This window comes from Mytilus californianus, unplaced genomic scaffold, assembly GCF_021869535.1.
Source record: "Mytilus californianus isolate M0D057914Y unplaced genomic scaffold, xbMytCali1.0.p SCAF_6, whole genome shotgun sequence".
NCBI lineage: Eukaryota > Metazoa > Mollusca > Bivalvia > Mytilida > Mytilidae > Mytilus > Mytilus californianus.
Window position 1 is genome coordinate 114555504 of NW_026262712.1, and position 21628 is coordinate 114577131.

The following is a 21628-nucleotide window of genomic DNA, read 5'->3' on the forward strand; positions in this document are numbered from 1 at the left end:
TAGCATGCGATTGTTTTATTGATTCCCTAAATGATGTTGACATGGAATGGGCTATTTTCCAGGCCAAAGCAAAAAGTATTAATAACGCTATTCAAGTAGCTCTTGAATATGAAGCATTCCAAAATAGCAGACGTAAACACGGCACGAAGCTAGTTTGTGATGTAAATGAAAATGATAGTTTTGATCTAAATAGGGAAATTTATTTGTCTGAACAAGTTGATGACATTTCAGGTCATCTTGCAAAAATAGAAAATAATAGAAAAAAATAAGAAAACTTTTTCTTGTTACCATTGTTGGGTTTCCGGTCATTTGAAAAGGGAATTTCCCCTATTGAATAACCGATCCCAAAGGTTTGAAGGTAACAGAACTAAAAACTTAATTCCAAGAAAAGTGGCAGACCAAATGACTGGTCGGGGAATCTATTAGTGGCTGAAACTGAGGACCAAGTTTCAGCAGAAACTAAATATGATTTGAAAAATCCAATAATTTTGAGAAATTGAATCAGATAAATATATTCTGAAAATATTTATGTACATGTTGTAATTGTCAGTGTTATGACATGAAATTGAATTGTTTGATTGATACCGGGTCCACCGTTAGTGTCCTAAACTCATCCATGTATAATATCATGTCCAAGAGTGTAACGCCAGTGTTGTCCAATGCACATAGTGGTTTTCGCATGGCTAATGGAAATGTAGTTATGCCGATGGGGACTGCTGTATTACCAACGCAGTCTGATAAAAAAAAATGTGTATCACCGTCTCATTGTTGCAACCATAGATATACCAATGATTATTGAGTTTGATTTTTAAAGATAAAAGTTCATGTATATTGTATATGGGAAAGAGGATTTTTTTTTAAATTGACTGTCAATTTATTTCAACTTTTTATTAATATTGTTTACATTTATTAATTGTTTAGATATGTAACTTGTTTTCAGGACATTCATTTGTACAATAATAATAGTGTTTATGAACATTCGTCTAGCCGAGAAGATTTGATGGTGCAGGATAAACATTCGTCAAAATACACAGAATTAGTTCCGAATAAAGAAAATTCATCATGCGAGGAAGATGTGTTGGTGCTTTATAAACATTCGTCATTATATGCACACAGAAATTAAGTGTGTTTTATGAACATTCGTCCTGCCGAAAAGATTTGATGGTGCTCTATAAACATTCGTCAAAATAAACAGAACTTGTGTTTTATGAACAATCGTTATGAGAAGAAGCGATATTGGTGCTATATGAACATTTACAAGACTAAAGGATCATAAAGAACAGTGTGGAATTCAAGCTTTGCGTGAAGACGTATATGAACAATGAACAGTCCAAAGATTAATTAAATTTGATTAAATATTGTTTTATAATGTTGAATATGTATGTTATAGAATATTTTAATGAATGATATTGCAGACCTTGTTTTAAATTTTAGGAAATGTCTATTCATGTTTGTGGACAAACATTATTTTTCAAAGGTGGGGAGAGTGTAACGAAATGTGGGTCCCCTGAATTGCAACTTGTTTCCCCTAAAATTGTGTGATGACGTTGTTTAAATCTTACCGATAATTGACTTTTCTTGTTATATATTTCTTGTATAACTATGTTTAAAGATTGTTAACTCTAAAACTTTTTATTATTCTTGCCTATGTTTTTACATAGGAACACCTGTGCATTGTGTACTTAAAATGACGTACAATAACATCATTACCTATTTTGGTAATCACCAGTTCCGGTTTTGGTAATTTAGGTATTTTCCGAAATGGTAAATGGTAAACCAAAATGGTAAATGGTTAACCAAATCGGTAAATTGGTTTACCTAAGTATAAATACGGCGGAGAATACAGATAAGTCTTCAGCACGATTTTACCCTGGGCAAGTAACACACGTTAATTCCAAGGGATTTTGATATACGTACAGATACCATGTACCATACCAAGTAGTAACCAGACAGCCAACACTATCACAATGTCCGAGGAGACGACGTCCGTATAATGTGGGTTTGTTAATTCCTTTACGAGTTACATTTAGAGAATAACTTCTCGAGAAAACTTTATCTTTTGGCATTGAATTTGATCTACCATTTGCCGATTACCAAACTACAATAAGTAAACTTTCAGGGTATATTTTTCCGCTATTCAATCTCTTTAATTCACGATAGAAGGTTAATAAAGAATTAATCTGTTAGACTAGAATACTGTTAAGTTATCTAATATTTATATGTATTGTTGATATTTAATGCATCTTAAAGTTAATACAAGTTGATTTTTATTAAACGAGTCTGTTATTCTTACAAACATCGAGAGTTACCATACAAAAACCTATACTCCAATCTACCCTTTTATATCCGAGTCATTACCTTACCAGAGGAACCAGCCTTACCAGTATGTATTCAGAATACCAGAGTACCACATAGTACCACGATACCAGAGTACCACGCTACCAAAGAAGGGTCACCAGTTATAACTTTTATTTCTTATATACTCGTACTCAACAAACACATTTTTATAGCAACGCACTAAGGGATAAACATTTATAGTTTAACACTAAGGCCCGACCGCTCGGTTTTCGTTACAGTACTATAGTCTAAACATGATGGAAAACAGTAGTAGTAAGTATAAGAGCTTTCTGTGGGATGGTCTCAGAATTGTAGAATTTACAAGGTGTCACAATATTCTATAAAATAGTCAAAGTCTCACAACTCCCTTAACTAGAGGCTCTAAAGAGCCTGTGTCGCTCACCTTGGTCAGTATGTGCATATTAAACAAAGGACACAGATGGATTCATGACAAAATTGTGTTTTGGTGATGGTGATGTGTTTGTAGATCTTACTTTACTGAACATTCTTGCTGCTTACAATTATCTCTATCTATAATGATCTTGGCCCAGTAGTTACAGTGGAAAATATTTTGTAAAAATTTACAAAAATTTATGAAAATTATAAAAAATTGACTATAAAGGGCAATAACTCCTTAAGGGGTCAAGTGACAATTTTGGTCATGTTGACTTATTTGTAGATCTTACTTTGCTGTACATTATTGCTGTTTACAGTTTATCTCTATCTATAATAATATTCAAGATAATAACCAAAAGCTGCAAAATTTTCCTAAAATTACCAATTCAGGGGCATCAACCCAACAACGTGTTGCCTGATTGGTCTGAAAATTTCAGGGCAGATAGATCTTGACCTAATGAACAATTTTATTTTTGTCAGATTTGCTCTAAATGCTTTGGTTTCAGAGATATGAGCCAAAAACTGCATTTTACCCTATGAACTATTTTTTAGCCATGTCGGCCATCTTGGTTCGCGGGCGGGTCATCGGACACATTTTTTAAACTAGATATCCTAATGATGATTGTGGACAAGTTTGGTTAAATTTGTCTTAGTAGTTTCAGAGGAGAAGATTTATTGTAAAAGATTACAAAAATTTACGAAAAATGGTTAAAAATTGACTATAAAGGGCAATAACTCCTTAAGGGGTCAACTGACCATTTTGGTCATGTTGACTTATTTGTAGATCTTACTTAGCTGAACATTATTGCTGTTTACAGTTTATCTCTTTCTATAATAATATTCAAGACAATAACCAAAAACAGCAAAATTTCCTTAAAATTACCAATTCAGGGGCAGCAACCCAACAACGGGTTTTCAGATTCATCTGAAAATTTCAGGGCAGATAGATCTTGACCTGATAAACAATTTTACCCTATGTCAGATTTGCTCTAAATGCTTTGGTTTCAGAGATATAAGCCAAAATCTACATTTTACCCCTATGTTCTATTTTTAGCCATGGCGGCCATCTTGGTTAGTTGGCCGGGTCATAGGACACATTTTTTAAACTAGATACCCTATTGATGATTGTGGACAAGTTTGGTCAAATTTGGCCCAGTAGTTTCAGAGGAGAAGATTTTTGTAAAAGTTTACGGACGACGGACGCAGGACGCCAAGTGATGAGAAAAGCTCACTTGGCCCTGTGGGCCAGGTGAGCTAAAAATGGTCATATCAAAATGATGGCATATTATTGTTAACTTCACATGATGGCATATCATACTATCAAATATAAGATATTTCTGTAAGAGGGTCTCAGAGGAAATGGCTGAACTAAGAATAGTCAAATCATACTAATGATATGGCAAGAGAATAAGATGTCAAATAATTGTACCAAGTACGAAAGGGATATGTCAAAAGGTCTTTGAGTAATGATGTGTTTCTAACAGAAGGACAAACAGATGGAGACCATTGCCATATCCCCAACAGTGCCAGGCGTGGGGAACAATTTAAAAGTTTGAGTCAATTTGATGGTCATGAATTCCGCAGCTATTGGTTTGCTTAAACTATAATTTTAAAACCAGTTATTACATGACAGAAATTATTCAGCTAAATAATTTTCTCAAAATTATGGAGGTGCTCTTACTAACAGGAGGATTATAGATATGTATACAAAATATTTGTGTGTGTAATCTGTATTGTATTATATGAATATCTTTATGTCTATATTACATATATTTAGTTATGCATATATGTTAACACAAGCTGCAAAATTAAACTATTACTGGTTAATATCTTCTTTATTTGAAAACCCCATAATTGCCCCTTTAAATATATTGTTCATAACTGAAAGGTGTTTTAAATGATTAAAGATTAAATCTTAAAGTTTAATTTTTTTTGTAGTTATCTTTCAAAAGAAATAGGTCAAGCACTCATTCTGACAAGGAAGTTGTATCATATTACAAAGTTCAGTTAAAATTATTTATAACAAGAGAGAAATAATGGCTTATTCTGCTTCTGTTAAAAGATCTCAGGATGTTCTAGTTTGTGGATTATGTGAAAAAGACACAAAAGTTAAAGTCAAGTGTATGGACTGTGATCTTTACTTATGTCAAACATGTAAAGACAAAGGACATGCAAAGTTCAAGAATGCCGATTTACATGATGTCGTGGCCTTAAAGGACATTCACTCACATGAAGCTAAATCTGAATTCAAACCAGTCCAATGTAGAGAACATGTACAACAATATTCCTGTATGTACTGCTTAACATGTGAACAACTCGTTTGTCCAATCTGTATAGCAAAAACTCACCACAAACATGACATGGAAGCAATCGAAACTATCTGTGAAAAAAAACTTACTGAAGTACAGGCATTCCGTCACAAAGTAGAAAACCAAATGGTAGAAGTATTGGAAAAATTAGGCTTATTGCAAGAAACTAAAGAGGAGGATGAAAATCTAATCAAGGAACTTCAAAAGATCGAGGAAAATTTTGAAACAAAAGAAACCGAAAAGTTCATTGATGGCACAAGTAATCTGCAAAGGAATATGGAAAAATTCAACAATTCTATTACAGTTTTCCAAAAACTTCAGGAAAACATTCCAAAAGCTAAATCAGTTGTGAAAGACATAACATTTGAAAAGAAGGGCAAATACAAAACCTCTATTCCTTTCATAGTTAGTATTACCAGTGATGAGGAAGGCAAGATTTGGATAACAGATGTTGACCAATGTATAAAACAACTGGAAATTAAAGATGGCATTAATACAGTAAAGTCATATAATATTGAAAGAGATTTAGGTGAATTAAGATGTTTAAATAAAAACAAAATCTATTTCACAAGTTCTACACAAATTTTGTGTTTAACTAGAAAGGACAATATCAAACTCTTGAAAGACTTCACTCCAAACGAAGTTAATACTATTCATATATCAAGCCATAAAGAAATTATCGTAGGAATGAATCTAAGTGAAACAGAAAGATCTGACAACCAACCAGTCTTAATGAGACTAGACTTTGATGGGAAGATCATTCAGGTTTATAATAATAGAGGTGGGCAATTACTGACAAGAGACATTGTGCGATGCTGTACAACCTTCAAAGATGGGACTATTTGCTATCTAGACACTCCTATTAATCATATGATAGGAAAGGCTCCTGGAAGTGTAGTCAACATTGACAACAATGGAACTATTCAGTGGAAATACAGTGGGAACACTGTAATCAATTCTGAAGATCATACATTTTCCCCTGTTGAAATTTTGATCACCAAATCAAACAACCTCATAATTTCTGATATGTATGCTGGTGTTCTGCATATTCTGACTTCAGGAGGGACCTTACTGACAATTCTAGACTTAAAATCAGAAGGAATTATTGACCCAGAGGCGATGACAATGGACATACATGAGAACTTATGGATCATATGCCAGGAAAATAACACTGTAGTGCTTAATGCTGTCACATGTTCAGGATTCTAAAGACATTTGTACAGAAAAAGTTAAAAATAGCATATTGAGAAAAGTCAGACTTGTATATTGTACTCATACATCAAACTTTAATACAAAAACAGCGCAGCAAATTTTATTTAAAAACAATTGATATAAGAAGTTAAATAAATATGTTTCATTTTGAACAAGAATATGTGTCCATACAGTATGCCTTGCCCTGCTCACACTATCAAATTTCCATTTTTAGTATACAGCAAAAATCTGGGTCAAAAACATAATATGGCATAAATTTTAAAATTTCACATCATAATGTAGTAACACTTTCTATACTATTAAAACAAACAAAATACTTCTGAGGTGGATTCGTTTTTATTTCTGTATACAAAATCAGGATAATAGTATCAATAGATAAAAAGTAAATACCCTCTTGTACTAGGTTTCAAGTTATTGTGACAAAAAATGTTAATGTTAACCATTATATTAAACAGAAACTTGAAACTCTGATACTGGATGGACCATTAGGGGCCACAGACAAAAAACAACCATAATGTTCCCTTTCTATCAAAGATTGGGCATACACATATTTATCAAGATCAATACTAATGTTTAAATAGTCCACCAGTACTGTGATTAATGTTAAAGAGATGGGTTACTATTAAAGTAAGCAAATATCGTTTAAATTGGTATGACATTGATTTTGTTTTTGAAATATTAAAACATAAATAAATGTATTTTGCTATATAACAGTTATGGGAATTCATGATCCTACATCCTGTAGATACTGTTGTACTTTTATTTTGCCAATGCACAAAGTCGTGTGTTTCTCAGACTGGCCCCAGACCACAATTAATGATCCCGCTTTTCGTTGTCCACGAATATAGTTCCCTTTAATTAAAGTGTATTTTTTCTTAATTTTTTTTCTTTCCCTTTCTCATACATTTCTTATTTTTTATGGTGTGGAAATGAAAGAAGAGAGCTGAAATAAATATTTGGATGTTTTATTTTAACTGATTTTGATATGGAAAGAGTGATTAGGCCAGGTGCAAAAAGGTAATATTTACAGTTTTCGGAACATCTCTTCACTTGTCTATAGGGGTATGGATGTGTATTGGCTAAATTTGTAAGATGTACACATGCAATTTTTCTGAAATATGGATATATTTTTGGACTTATACTGTACATTACACACACAAAAGATTTGACAAAAAAAGCAGGTTAATTTTTTTTAATGCGACAAAACGTTATAAAGAACTAATAGGGGAATTAATTGTGGTCTGTGGCCGACTGTTTATGACATCTTTACACCAAATCACTGATTTATGCTTTAGTCTGGGAGAACATGATTTATTTATTGGTTGTTATTGACTTTGAACTAGCTTTCAGTAACTGTGAGTTGTCTTATGTCGGTGCTTTGTGTCTATTGTTTTTATTTTAGATGTTTTCGTGCCTTGTACCGATCTTTTGAGTTAAGCCAATTGCAACTGATTTTTACGGTTTGTTCTTATGTTGTGCTGTTACAAATCTGTCCGAGGTTAGGGGAGGGTTGAGCACTCACAAACATGTTTGACCCTGCTACATTCTTTAAGAGCCTGTCCCAAGTCAGGAGCCTTTAGTTAAGTGGTTGTTGTTGGTTCATGTCTCTCATATTTGTTTTTTTGTGTTAATTGTATTATTATTATAAATTAGGCTGTTAGTTACTTGTTTGAATTGTTTCAGATTTTTCATGGCCTCTTATAGCTGACTTTACAGTATGGGTTTTTCTCATTGTTGAAGGCAGTATGGCGGCCTATAATTGCTTATATCCACCTCATTTGAACTCTGGTTAATAGTTGTCTCATTGGCCATCCTACCATATCTCATTATTTTTATATTGATATCTTATCTGTACAGAAAAGAACTTGTATAAATCAATGTTTATTCTGCTTCCAGTTTGTACTGAGATAGTCAGGGAATTTCTTCTTTACATTGATTCAATTTTTTTCATCTTGTCCTCTTTTCACTCTTATAATTCTATACCATAGATAATTAGCTTAGAATTGTGAATGAACATTTTTGTACATAAGAAGTTTAACTTCTGGAATATTTTCTTACAATTCTGTGAAAATCCATATTGAGTCTAATTCTCAAGCTTTTTGGTTTTAAATCTGAATTCAAACGATGAAAGTGAAAACCTTATGAAATGTTCACTTAATTCAAATTTAAAAAAAAAAAAATAGACTTTATACATATTATAATTAAACAAAAAAAGAACTGTTATATATAATTTGTAACATTGTTTTGTATCATAATCATTATCATGAATATATAACATTTGACTCTCTTTCAAAAGGTTGTAAAGAACTACTTAAACAGTTACAGGTAGATTAAAGAAATTCATCAAAAAAGATTGTCAGTTTTATAAATAGAAATTTATCATTTGTCAGCATTTATCTACTATTACATGATAACCATATTTCCTATTTGTAGTAGAGCAAATGGTGAAATACAATTAAAGTGCTTGTAAGCACTGAACGGTAAAGATTGCTTTAATTTATCAGTGGGAAGTAAAATTAAATCTTGCATTGTATAAAGCATTAGTTGAAGTTAATTCCAAGACAATTATGGACAAAGGAAGATAGCTCCAATTTTGAAAATTACTTGAACAATGACATCATTGATATTATTAGAACAGATATTAGATTCTTACACCTTGCACAAGTTATGTACTTTTCATGCCAAGTATAACATAATTTTGTAACATGGATATCTGATCATATATTTCATTGATAATTTTTTAGAAATGTTCATGGATAGGATGTATAGAATGTTATGATAAATGCACTATATTTTGTGTTATGATCAATGCACTATATTTTGTATATATCAAAAGTAGTGATAAACCTTGGAAGATATAGATATCAGGTCAGTAACAGTAACATAGGGTTTTGATTGCATTTCATGCAATCTTTACCCCCCAAAAAAAAAATTATGTTAAAACTCAAAACAAAATCATATTACAATATTCCAACAAATGGTTAAAGTTCCATAGCTAGTGGTAAAACATGGTCAACAACACATGATGGGAAACAATAGTGCTAAGTATGAAAACTTTCTGTCAAATGGTCTCTGGAGTTGCATTCACAAGTTGTTATTGTCACAATAATAAAATGAAAAATAGTCAAAGTCCACAACACCAATATATATATAAAAAGAAGATGTGGTATGATTGCCAATGAGACAACTCTCCACAAGAGACCAAATGACACAGAAATTAACAACTATAGGTCACAGTACAGTCTTCAACAATGAACAAAGCCCATACCTCAAAGTCAGCTATAAAAGGCCCCGAAATGATAAACATAAAACAATTCAAATGAGACAAGAGGCTGTCAAGAGCAACAGCAAACCGGATTTTTTAAAATTTATTTGTGTCCTGGCATTTACAATATCACAAGGACAATAACTCCTGAACGGTAAAAGTGACAATCATCAATATAAAACTTTACCTCCATTTTGTCATCAGTATCAACATATTAAAATTTGATAAGCTTTGGTTGAACGGTTCATGAGTTAAAGCAAGGACATGACTGGAAAAACCATTTTTCAATCTTTCAAGAACCATATCTCCTGAACAGTGAAAGTGAAAATCATCAAAGCCTATACCTCAAAGTCAGCTATAAAAGGCCCCGAAATGATAAACATAAAACAATTCAAATGAGACAAGAGGCTGTCAAGAGCGACAGCAAACCGGATTTTTTAACATTTATTTGTGTCCTGGCATTTTTCAATATCACAAGGACAATAACTCCTGAACGGTAAAAGTGACAATCATCAATATAAAACTTTACCTCCATTTTGTCATCAGTAACAACATATTAAAATTTGATAAGCTTTGGTTGAACGGTTCATGAGTTAAAGCAAGGACGTGACTGGAAAGACCATTTTTCAATCTTTCAAGAACCATATCTCCTGAACAGTGAAAGTGAAAATCATCAAAATTGAAATTGACCTCCATTTTGTCATCAGTAACAACATATTAAAATTTGAAAAGCTTTGGTTGAATGGTTCATGAGTTAAAGCACGGACATGACTGGAAAGACCATTTTTCAATCTTTCAAGAACCATAACTCCTGAACGGTGAAAGTGAAAATCCTCAATATTGAACTTGACCTCCATTTTTCATCAGTAATAAAATTGAGAATGGAAATGGGGTATAGGTCAAAGAGACAACAACCCGACCAAAGAGCAGACAACAGCCGAAGGCCACCAATGGGTCTTCAACGCAGCGAGAAAATCCCGCACCCGGAGGTGGTCCTCAGCTGGCCCTTAAATAAAATTGTGTGCTGGTTCAGTGAAAATGGACGTCACACTAAAATCCAAAACATATAAATGAACTAAAATTAAAAAACATACAAGACTAACAAAGGCCAGAGGCTCCTGACTTGGGACAGGTGCAAAAATGCAGCAGGGTTAAACATGTTTTGTGAGATCTCAACCCCCCCCTTTACCTCTAGTCAATGTAGAAAAAAGAAACACATAGAATGCATAGCAATATGCACAGTAAAACTCAGTTTAAAAGAAGTCCGAGTCCGATGTCAGAATAGGTAACAATAGAAACTAAGCAAAATGACAATGATACATAAATGAACAAAAGACTACTAGCAGTTACTGACATGCCAGCTCCAAACCTCAATTAAACTGATTGAAAGATTATGTCTTCATCATATGAAAATCAAGTACAATCCCTCCTGTTTGGGGTTTAGTATCATACCATCATAAAATATATGAGAAGAACATAACCTGTATCATGCCAACAACTGGTTTTAGAATAAATGTGTTTATTTCCGATGCAAAGACCCTATGAGTGAATCAATATTAATACAAATATGCAATCCTTAATGACTTGACAACAGTATCGTAACTATATCCTTTCCGAATAAGTTTGTTTAAAGGATTGGTTAGCTTTTGAGGTAAATGCCGACACTTTTGTGCTTTGTAAAGAATATTACCATAAAATATTGGATGTGAAATACCTGAACGTATAAGATGTCTGCATGTTGATTTATATTTACGAATGATGTCCTTGTACCGATGATAAAATTTAGTAAATGTTTTGACTAGTTTGTGATATCGAAAACCCTGGTGTAATAATTTTTCAGTAAAAAAGAGATTTCTTTCGTTGAAATCTAATACGTTGTTACATACACGAGCGAATCGAACAAGTTGAGATATATAAACACCATAAGATGGCGACAAGGGAACGTCACCATCTAAAAATGGATAATTAACAATAGGAAATGAAAAATCATCTGTTTTATCATGAATTTTGGTATTAAGTTTCCCGTTAAAGATAAAAATATCAAGATCCGGAAAAGGGCAGTGTTCATTGTTAGTATTAGCCTTATTTAAAGTCAGTTCGGCAGGATAAATCTCTTTAGTGTACATACTGAAGTGGTCATTATTGAGAGCCAATATATCATCTAAATATCTAAAAGTGTTATTAAATTTTTGAATCAAATGTTGTTTCGATGGGTCTTTGCTGATTTTAGTCATAAATTGTAACTCATAACAATACAGAAACAGGTCCGCAATAAGTGGTGCACAGTAAGTCCCCATGGGAATTCCGATAACCTGACGATATACGGAATCTCCATAGCGACCAAAAATGTTATCTAGTAAAAATTCAAGGGCCAGTTATAGTATCAAAGCAGGTCCAATTGACATAGTTCTTTTGTTTGTTGTTACTAAAAACAACATATTAAAATTTGAAAAGCTTTGGTTGAATGGTTCATGAGTTTAAGCATGGACACGACTGGAAAGACCATTTTTCAATCTTTCAAGAACCATTAATCCTGAACAGTGAAAGTGAAAATCGTCAATATTGAACTTGACCTCCACTTTGTCATCAGTTACAACATGTTAAATTTGAAAAGCTTTGGTTGAATGGTTCATGAGTAAATGCCAAACACGACTGGAAAGACCATTTTTCAATCTTTCAAGAACCATAACTCCTAAAAGGTAAAAGTGACAATCATCAATATTGAACTTGACCTCCATTTTGTCATCAGAAACAACATATTAAAATTTGAAAAGCTTTGGTTGAACGGTTCATGAGTTAAAGCAAGGACATGACTGGAAAGACCATTTTTCAATCTTTCAAGAACCGTAACTCCTGAACGGTGAAAGTGAAAATCGTCAACATTGAACTTGACCTCCATTTTGTCATCAGTAACAACATATTAAATTTGAAAAGCTTTGGTTGAATGGTTCATGAGTTAAAGCATGGACACGACTGGAAAGACCATTTTTCAATCTTTCAAGAACCATAACTCCTGAACAGTGAAAGTGAAAATCGTCAACATTGTTCTTGACCTCCATTTTGTCATCAGTAACAACATATTAAATTTGAAAAGCTTTGGTTGAATGGTTCATGAGTTAAAGCATGGACACGACTGGAAGGACCATTTTTCAATCTTTCAAGAACCATAACTCCTGAACAGTGAAAGTGAAAATCGTCAATATTGAACTTGACCTCCATTTTGTCATCAGTAACAACATATTAAAATTTGAAAAGCTTTGGTTGATCGGTTCATGAGTAAATGCACAGACACTGTTTGGCAGCCGCCCGCCTGCCGTACATCCCCAAATCAATAACCGATTTTTCCTTCGGAAATCCAGTTAAAAACAAATATGTTAAACAACAACATAAGACAACCACAGAATTACAGGCTCCTGACTTGGGACAAGAATACAGAATGTGGAGGGGTTAAACTTGTTTGAAGACGTCAACCCTCCCCTAACCTGGGACACTGGTGTAACAGTACAACATAAGAACAAACTATAAAAATCAGTTGGAAAAGGCTGAACTCATCAGATGGATACAAGTAGAAATACATCTAACAAAAACACAGAGTGGACGTGGACTGGTACTTATACATCCTCACAACAAAAAAGACACTAAGTACAGACCTGAGAGTACTCACAGTTACTGACAGCTAGTTCAAAGCGAATAACAACTATTAACAAGAATGTGTCCATAGTACACGGATGCCCCACTCGCACTATCATTTTCTATGTTCAGTGGACTGTGAAATTGGGGTCAAAACTCTAATTTGGCATTAAAAGTAGAAAGATCATATGATAGACATATGTGTACTAAGTTTCAAGTTGATTGGACTTCAACTTCATTTAAAACTACCTTGACCAAAAACTTAAACCTGAAGAGGGACAGACGGTTTGACGAACGGACGGACGAACGAACAGACGCACAGACCAAAAAACATAATGCCCCAAGTAGGGGCATAAAAAATAATTATGCATCTAAGAATAAATTATCAATTGGTACACATCCAACATCCAATCGATTCAGTGTAAAGACGTCATAAATGTGGCAATATCAAAATTACTGTTAAATTATGTAAACTACAAAAGAGGGGAGAAAGATACCAAAGGGACATTCAAACTCATAAAGTCGAAAGCCATGGTAAAAACAGTTTAAAATGATGGCAAACAATCCTAGAAAGTATGAGATCTTTCTGTAAAACAATCTCAGAGATGTCGTATTCACAAGGTGATTTTGTGACAATACACAAAAAAATGGTCAAAGTCCAATGATTCCTGTAAAAATGGTGGTACAATACTGTCTATATATAAACTACACATGATGACAAACAATCATATCAAGTTTGATGGCTTTCAGTAAAACAGACTCAGAGGAATTGCGTTCACAAGGTGTCATTCTTACAATGCTAAAAAAAATAAAAAATAGTCTAAGTCCCATAACTCCAGTAAAAATTGTCATATCAAACTGGCTATATAGCATGGTCAGGAGAATATGACAACATATAATCCTACTAAGTATGAGAAGTTTATGTCTAACGGTCTCTCAGTGTTGATGTGTTTCAGACGGACTTACAATCACCCTATCCCACAGTTGACACACTAGGGACAATTAAAGGTTTAATAAACTGTATAGTATTTGCTATACATATGTAGGAAAGTTTATCTTTTGTAAAAAATAAAAACTGAAAGAAATAGTGACATTCCTAAAAACATACCCATACACCCATACACCAAATACCAACTGTGGAAATGTACATGTGCAGGGACAGAAAGTGTCAATTTTTATGAAATTCAATAATATAATATTTCAAATAGTGTAAAGTGCATGTTTTCAAAATCAGATGAAAATAGGATTGATTGCTATTATGTTGACCTTATGCTAACATTTTTGGGGATATCTCATTCGTTTTTAAAACAATTTTTGAATGAAAAATAGTTATTACTTACTTATAAAAACATGTACCTATCTTAACCTATCTCTGAAAATATTGGCACCTAACTTAACCCATCTTAGACAATATTGGAACGACAGCAGAAAAAACACATTTTCACCCTTTGTACAAAATGTACCCAGGCAATTTGCACCATAATGAAAACCATATAAATTTGACTAAACTTCAATTTGATTTTTATTGTATTACTTGTACATATCTTTTGTTGTTCCACTGAAAGAGATTAACGAAAAGGAGCTGAGTACCAATGAGACCAGTTTAACGATAACCCTGTCAAATGCTGGTGTTCCTGTTCTTAATCAGAAACACTTATTAGTCGTTATCTACATGTCTTTTGTTTATATTTAAGGAATTTGGAATTTAAACCTTGAACAATTGTATAATGCTTGCTTTATGTTTACCGGTACATGTCTTTCATTTTTTGTGTTGTTGGGTAGCTGTCTCATTGACAAATGCACCACTACTCTTTTACTAACTGATTTATAAATTTGCAAGTATTTATATGTTTTTTTTTTTATTTTTTCAGGTTAAAAACACTTTATTTCATATATTAACCAAATCCAGTGTACCTGATGTCAGTGAAAATAAGTTCCCTGAAATTTTTCTTTAACAATGTCAAAATACAAACATATGGAGTGGCTTTTTCTTTTAATATACATTATACAACTTGTGCATTTTTTTTATATTGTTGATAATAAGAATCTAGGATCTCAAAATTTTATGATTTGATATTTTGCTTTGAAATTGTGATTTGGTAAAAAGCACTGTATATCTATGAAAATGTTAGTCAAGGATTTGTCATTATTTGAGGATATTAGACAGAAATATTTACAAGTAAGCAATTGATAATTTGCAAAAGATTTTGGTTACAAGACTTATGATCAAAACTTGAGAAGAAAAGGCAAAAGAAAAATAATGAGATAAAAATTTGTATAATATTCTTCAATAAAAGATTTAGAGAGTTGTAATTACTTAGGAATGACAGTTTCTTAGTGCATTTCCTAAGCCAATAAATACAAGTTTGGGCAGTATAAAAAAATGCATGCTTCACGTTTCTATAATGTATGTACTGTGGTTTCAATACTATTCGTGGGGTACCAATTTTTGTGGATTTTGTTGGTATAGAGAAACCACAAATTCAAAAGTCAAACGAAGTATTAATTTTCTATAGCTTTATATGCAGACTTTGGTAAAAAAGGATCAAATATCCACAAAAATACACTTCTTCCACGATCCCTGAAAATGGGTAACCATGAAAATATATGAATCCACAGTATATCATAAAATCATATACAGATTCTCAATCAAAATACTTTTGTTGAATCTTCAAATACACAGTAACAATTTCTGCAGATAAGAAATTATAAAGCATAATTTTGACATTATATATAGAAACCAGAAACATAATATTTTTCAATGCTGGCCTTATTACTTACTGTCTCTTTCTGAAAAATAAATCTTAATCAGCAAAGACTTCAAATAAAATATGTATTTTAGACCAGATAAAAAAATCAACATCTCAAACCTCAATTGCAGGTCCACATTATATTGTAGGTTAGCCATACTTTCTTTAATTCAGAAACTGTAATGTTGTATCAAAAAGATAGCTAATAAAATGTCAACAAACAAAAAATAGCAATCTGCATATTTTCATAGTTGACGAATCAGGATAATATTTTTAAATGGCCCTAGTTTGTTGGCTGTTCATTTATAATCCTTTGTCCAATGTTTACTCTTTGAAAGGGGAGGGGAGTGACTTTGGACTCATGAACTACCTGGATATTTTCTATTTTACATTTCTTGAAACTGAACTGGTAGTTCTTTCATTGTTTTTACCTCAGTGCCTGTCAACATTTTAATGACATGAATTCGTTTCTAGCTATATATATATAGACAATCTTTAAAGCCACCACACAGTGATGTGATGTTAAGCAGCATTCAATCAATCAGTCAAAGACATCATATATAATTTCATTTAAAGACTTTTCAAGATGATCTCTGAAATCAGAACCTTCCTCAAAACAGATATTTGGTGTATACAACATTCAATCATTTATACTTCATAGAAAATTGTTTTATGCTGAGTAAGCAGTAATTGGCTACAAGTGATAAAACCTAGTTCTAAAAAAAATACCTTTAACTGATAGTTGACCATTTCCATAATACATTCCTCTGGACTTGGGTAGTCGTCATACTTGACTTTTTTCTTTTTAAATTTCTTTACATAATCAGCATTAGGGAATCTGGAAAAGGGCTCTGTTTCTACTATTTCTATTTCATCCTGGAAAATAAGACAAAAGTTAGTACTTGGGAGTCTATAGTAGGACTCAATTAAAGCTAAATATAATTCTTGAAGAAAAATTGACCGTAAAGCAAAACAGATCGAGAAAGAAATACAACAGATCAAATTGAGCTGAAGTACATCTGTGAAGATTAAATACATTCAAATCCATTCAATGCAAACACTATTAGATTGTGCTTTGACAATTCTCCCTTTACCTCAAAACCTGTTACAAAGTATACGTGTATTTACTGTTAAAACTTTGTAAAATGATAGAATTCTTTTTCTGACTTTACCTGTGATTCTGATTGCTCCTCTATAACAGCTCCAGGACCAAGACTTACCTGTGATTCTGATTGCTCCTCTATAACAGCTCCAGGACCAAACCCTGTCAACAGTGATTTTTTGGATTTCTTTGCTTTTGGTTTTTCTGGAATAGGTTCTGGAGTCCACTACAGTATAAAAAGTCATGATTAGTTACAAGACAGTTGTTATGTTTAACAAAGAGTAACAAGAATGCATAGGTTTTCATGCTAAGTTTAACCCCCACTTATAATTCAAAGTATTGGAAAACGAAAGTAGGTGTCTGACAGATTCAAAAAGTGCACACATGTTATAACTCATCACTGTTGAACTGTTGATGTGTAAATTTTTTTTTAATTCATTCACAATATTAAAAAATACCAAGTATCGGCAAACAGGAAGTAGGTATGCAACAGATCAGAAAAGTATTAAAACATTACAACTCATTACTGTCAAGCTGCTGACCAATTATGAAGTCATTCTGTTCGGTAGTTTCTGAGATAAATGTGACGAAAATATTTTATTGGACTCATGGACAGACAGACCAGGTGAATGCAGTTTAATATTCTAATTCTTGAGTGCTTTAGTATGGTATGATTTAAATATGATTTGTTCAGAAACTTCTAGCTACGGAGGTAATTGGCTATTGAGTATTTTGGTTAAAATATCCTTTGTGTTACATGTACATACCTTAAATGGTACTTGGCAGAGTATATCTTCATCTTCGTGTTGCAGGTATTCAGCTCTTTCCCATACAAACCAAATGTCATGGCTGACTAGTCTCCACATGACTTCAAATACCTAAAACAAATTACAATCAAATCTTACTAATCTTAAATTCACTTGGTGAAAAATTCTTAAAATGTAACATACTAGTATATTTACAGGTATATAAGAATGTTGAATGTGTAAGACAGTCAGCCAATGCTTTACACATAAACATTTATCTTTTCATTACCTACAGAACTTCACATTTAAAAAATTTAATAAAGTTATAGAGAAATAAATTGTATCAAGAAATATCATATATTTTAAAATTTTAGCACTTTTAAAAGCGCTCTTGGTTATTCAAATTTTTCAGACTTAACTACTATTGGCTTTTGTTGTTCTACCAAAAAAAATTCCCAAGATTCAACATTGAACCTTTCTGTTAACTGATCAGTCTTATGAAGATATTTTCCTGACTATGGAAAGTACTTTCTTTATATATATTGTGAAAATTTCACTTTCTTACGACAAATTCATAATACTTTATTTATACAGAGAGAAAATGTTACCTCTTGAGGGAAATTAAAAGTTCTTTATATCTATAGAGTGAGAATGTTTCACTGTGAGTCTTTCTTTGAAGAAAGTTTAGGAACTTTATATGATACAGTAAAAGTTAACATTCTAGAAAAATTCAGGATATTTATACAGAGAAAAAAGTTGTACAATGTACCTTCATATTAGAAAGAGAAAGATTCACATTCTTTGTTAAAATTCAATGGTCCTCATATACTATAGCGAAAGTTTTAGAATTCTTAAGAGAACATCAAACTGATACATTGAAGAAATTATTGTATAATATCAAAAAGCAAGACAAATAGACAATATATCACCAAGTTGAGCAAACGTTTCCAAAGTCATTCCCAATACCATAGATGTGTAGATCACAATAAACTGATATTTTATTATCAATACACAGCAAAATTTAGGAGGGAAAATCAATAAAGGGAGTATTTTTTGTTTCATGATACTGTGGTTTCATTTATATATGTGACAAGCAATTTTTGAGAATTAAGGATAAATTGTAATTTTATCAATATTTCATTTCTTTTTTTTTTTTTACAAATTCTGCAAACAAATATAAAGACAATTTGTACCTCCCTGAACATTTATATTTGTGGTCCACCGATACCCAGCAAATCAACATATATTAGTACTCCTAGAATAATAATGAATCCATGGCCACAGTAAATTTATTCACCTATTTGTTAAATTAAAAAAAAAAAAACATATAATTTTTCTATTAACTTTTTGCTTCTTCCAAAATACAATATATAACGATTTGAATCCACTTTATGCTAATTCAGATAAAGTTTGCTGTATCTTGGTAGTAAAATCAGTTATAAAGATATTCAGTCACTTTCTACTCACATAACGATCGCCTTCAAAACTCTAAAAATTTAACATAAACTGCAAAACGGACCTTTGTTTGGAAATAATATGTGATAATTTGTGTTTGCATACAAATTGTGCATTAAAAGCTTTGAATTGTCACCATTCAAAAAAAACTTATGGTGCAACAATAGAAATAAATTTAAGATAACATCAAAGGATGGAAAATTGAAAATTTAACACCAGAATAGACATTTAATCATATGTGTATCCTTTGTAAGACCACAAAGTTAATATCAATGAAAAGAAATAAAATTTTCCCAGTGACTAACAAATTAAAGTAATAGAAATAAAAATAAAACAACAATCTATTTATTTAACAACAACATGTTTATGTTTTTGCATCCCAAAACCAAATTCTTACCACTGGTTCTCCTTTCTCTTTCTGTAAACACACACATCAAATATAAATATATATTTTCTTACAGAGTAGGCTCATTCAGGGGTTGAATTTGTCCATATTTTGTTCTTTTGTGATTTTGAAGATTTGGTATTGATTGTGGATCTTATATTTGATACTTTCTGTTTTCTCACAATTTATTTTGACTAGAGATGATATAATGCTTGACATATTGTGTAGACAAAAGAAGACTTCCTTTTGCCCTCCGTATGTCTTTTTAAAATTTATTATGATGTTGGATTGCTGTCTCATTGATTTATACCCCACATCTCCATTTATTTATTTTTTTGTATGAAATCTGACTTTAAATACTTTGGTTTCACAGAGCAAAAAGATACATTACTGTAACAGTTAAAAATGGATTAAATACTACAATGGATGGGATGCATAGATTGTTTCTTAAACAATGGAAAATGATTTATACTGAACATTTAAATATATGAAAATACAATATCTAAACAACTCTATAGTGGAAGGTGCACAACTTCAGTAGGTTTTCAAACTCTCTGTTAAGTTCCAAAGATCTGGATTCAAAACAAAAAATTGTTACATTTCATCTTTTGAAATTTATTTTGCTAAAAATAAATAAGTTCCCAAGTCTGGAAAAATGAGAAAAAAAAATTCCTCAAACAATTCGTCAATACCAGTTGCACAATTTCAACATTTGTACAATCTTTCCAAAAGTTTCAGGGATCTGGGTTGATAACTGTAGGAGGAGTTAACTACCCACTTTTCCCCATCCCTCCAGTTGATATCATCATATTACATGTATATTCTGGTTTCCAACCCAGCACAAAAATACTAAATTACATTTAACTTGGAATTATTAACATTTTGTACTCACACATTTTAACGTCAGCAAAATGTAAAGTAGCACTATATCTATATCTAAGAAATTAAATCTCTATCGGAAAAAACTCATGTTTTGTATATATACAATAAACTAAGCAGCATGATTATAAATCATAGAAGTTGTATTATAATCAAACCTGATCAGCACTTCTCATCACAAACAATCGTGAATCAACCGAGGAATCCTGTGGTAATACACCATTGGACTTCAACTCATCTACAATCCAGTCAATACGTGTTTGCTTCTGTTGCTGTGACAACCTACACAGATGAATGCATCATAGTTAGACTGGAATAATTGACACTGCCTTACAGATCAGAAAATTATTAAAATTAGACAGGACTAATAGTTATTTAAATCAAAATCAAAATGTGCTCTGCAATTCCATTCTTGTGGTGATAGTTGTATTTCATATTACACCACAGTCTTGTTATTTAAAAAAGAAATCAGGTTATTTTGTCTGGTAATAAGTATAAATTATTGGATTTTCTGCACACTGATATATATTTACAAAACATGTATCTATATGCAGTAAATTAGATAATCAGTTTAACATATTATAATCTGATAATTTTTTCACCTCCCTTAAATATCTTTCGTGTTTGTTTGTTTGTCCGTCTAGAAGTTAGCCTGATTAGCTCCCCTCTTACATCATGATTTCGCTGATAAAGCCTTGTGTGAGATCAGTTCTGCTTTTATGTTACCTAGCTGTGTTAAAAACATAACTGCCAGAGCATGGTTATATGGGACAAGAAAAGTATGATTTATAAGTGATACATGTAGCTTAAGCATAAAATATTCATTTGTTGGCTAGATATTAAGGGAGGACATTGAACATTTCATCAAATTCTATCAAAAAATTATTTACCCATCAAAACTCTCTAGTCTTTTTATACTGCTACCAGTCATACTCTCAATCAGAAACTTCATATGGGTACCAGTAAGGAGATCCATCAGGCAATTGTTTAAAAGTTGGTCATACTGTAGCAGCCTCATGTTGACCCAGGCAGTAAAGCTACGAATCTTTGTTCGAAGAGACATATTTGGTGCTTTCTTGTATTACCGACCTTCTAAAAAAAAAATGCATAAAGTTCACTAAAATTAATACTAACATGTTTCTTTTGATTATCTGCATTGAAA

The 21628-nt window shown here is 32.1% G+C and overlaps 1 protein-coding gene across 6 annotated transcripts in view; it reads right to left on the reverse strand.

Annotated features, from left to right (window-relative positions):
* The window catches only part of LOC127705978 (uncharacterized), a 64150-nt gene that overhangs the window by 37248 nt on the left and 5274 nt on the right, over positions 1–21628 (reverse strand). For 3 of the 6 annotated variants that reach the window (XM_052210361.1, XM_052210360.1, XM_052210358.1), the window contains exons 2-8: positions 21357–21555; positions 20625–20748; positions 19600–19620; positions 19215–19235; positions 17769–17879; positions 17120–17227; positions 16629–16775 (exon numbers count right to left, since the gene is read on the reverse strand). In XM_052210361.1, the coding sequence (XP_052066321.1) occupies positions 16629–16775; positions 17120–17227; positions 17769–17879; positions 19215–19235; positions 19600–19620; positions 20625–20748; positions 21357–21529 (705 nt within the window). In that variant the 5' untranslated portion in view covers positions 21530–21555. Of the gene's footprint in view, positions 1–16628; positions 16776–17119; positions 17228–17768; positions 17880–19214; positions 19236–19599; positions 19621–20624; positions 20749–21356; positions 21559–21628 lie in introns of all 6 variants that reach the window. The other 3 variants (XM_052210363.1, XM_052210362.1, XM_052210359.1) reach the window with 2 other exon arrangements.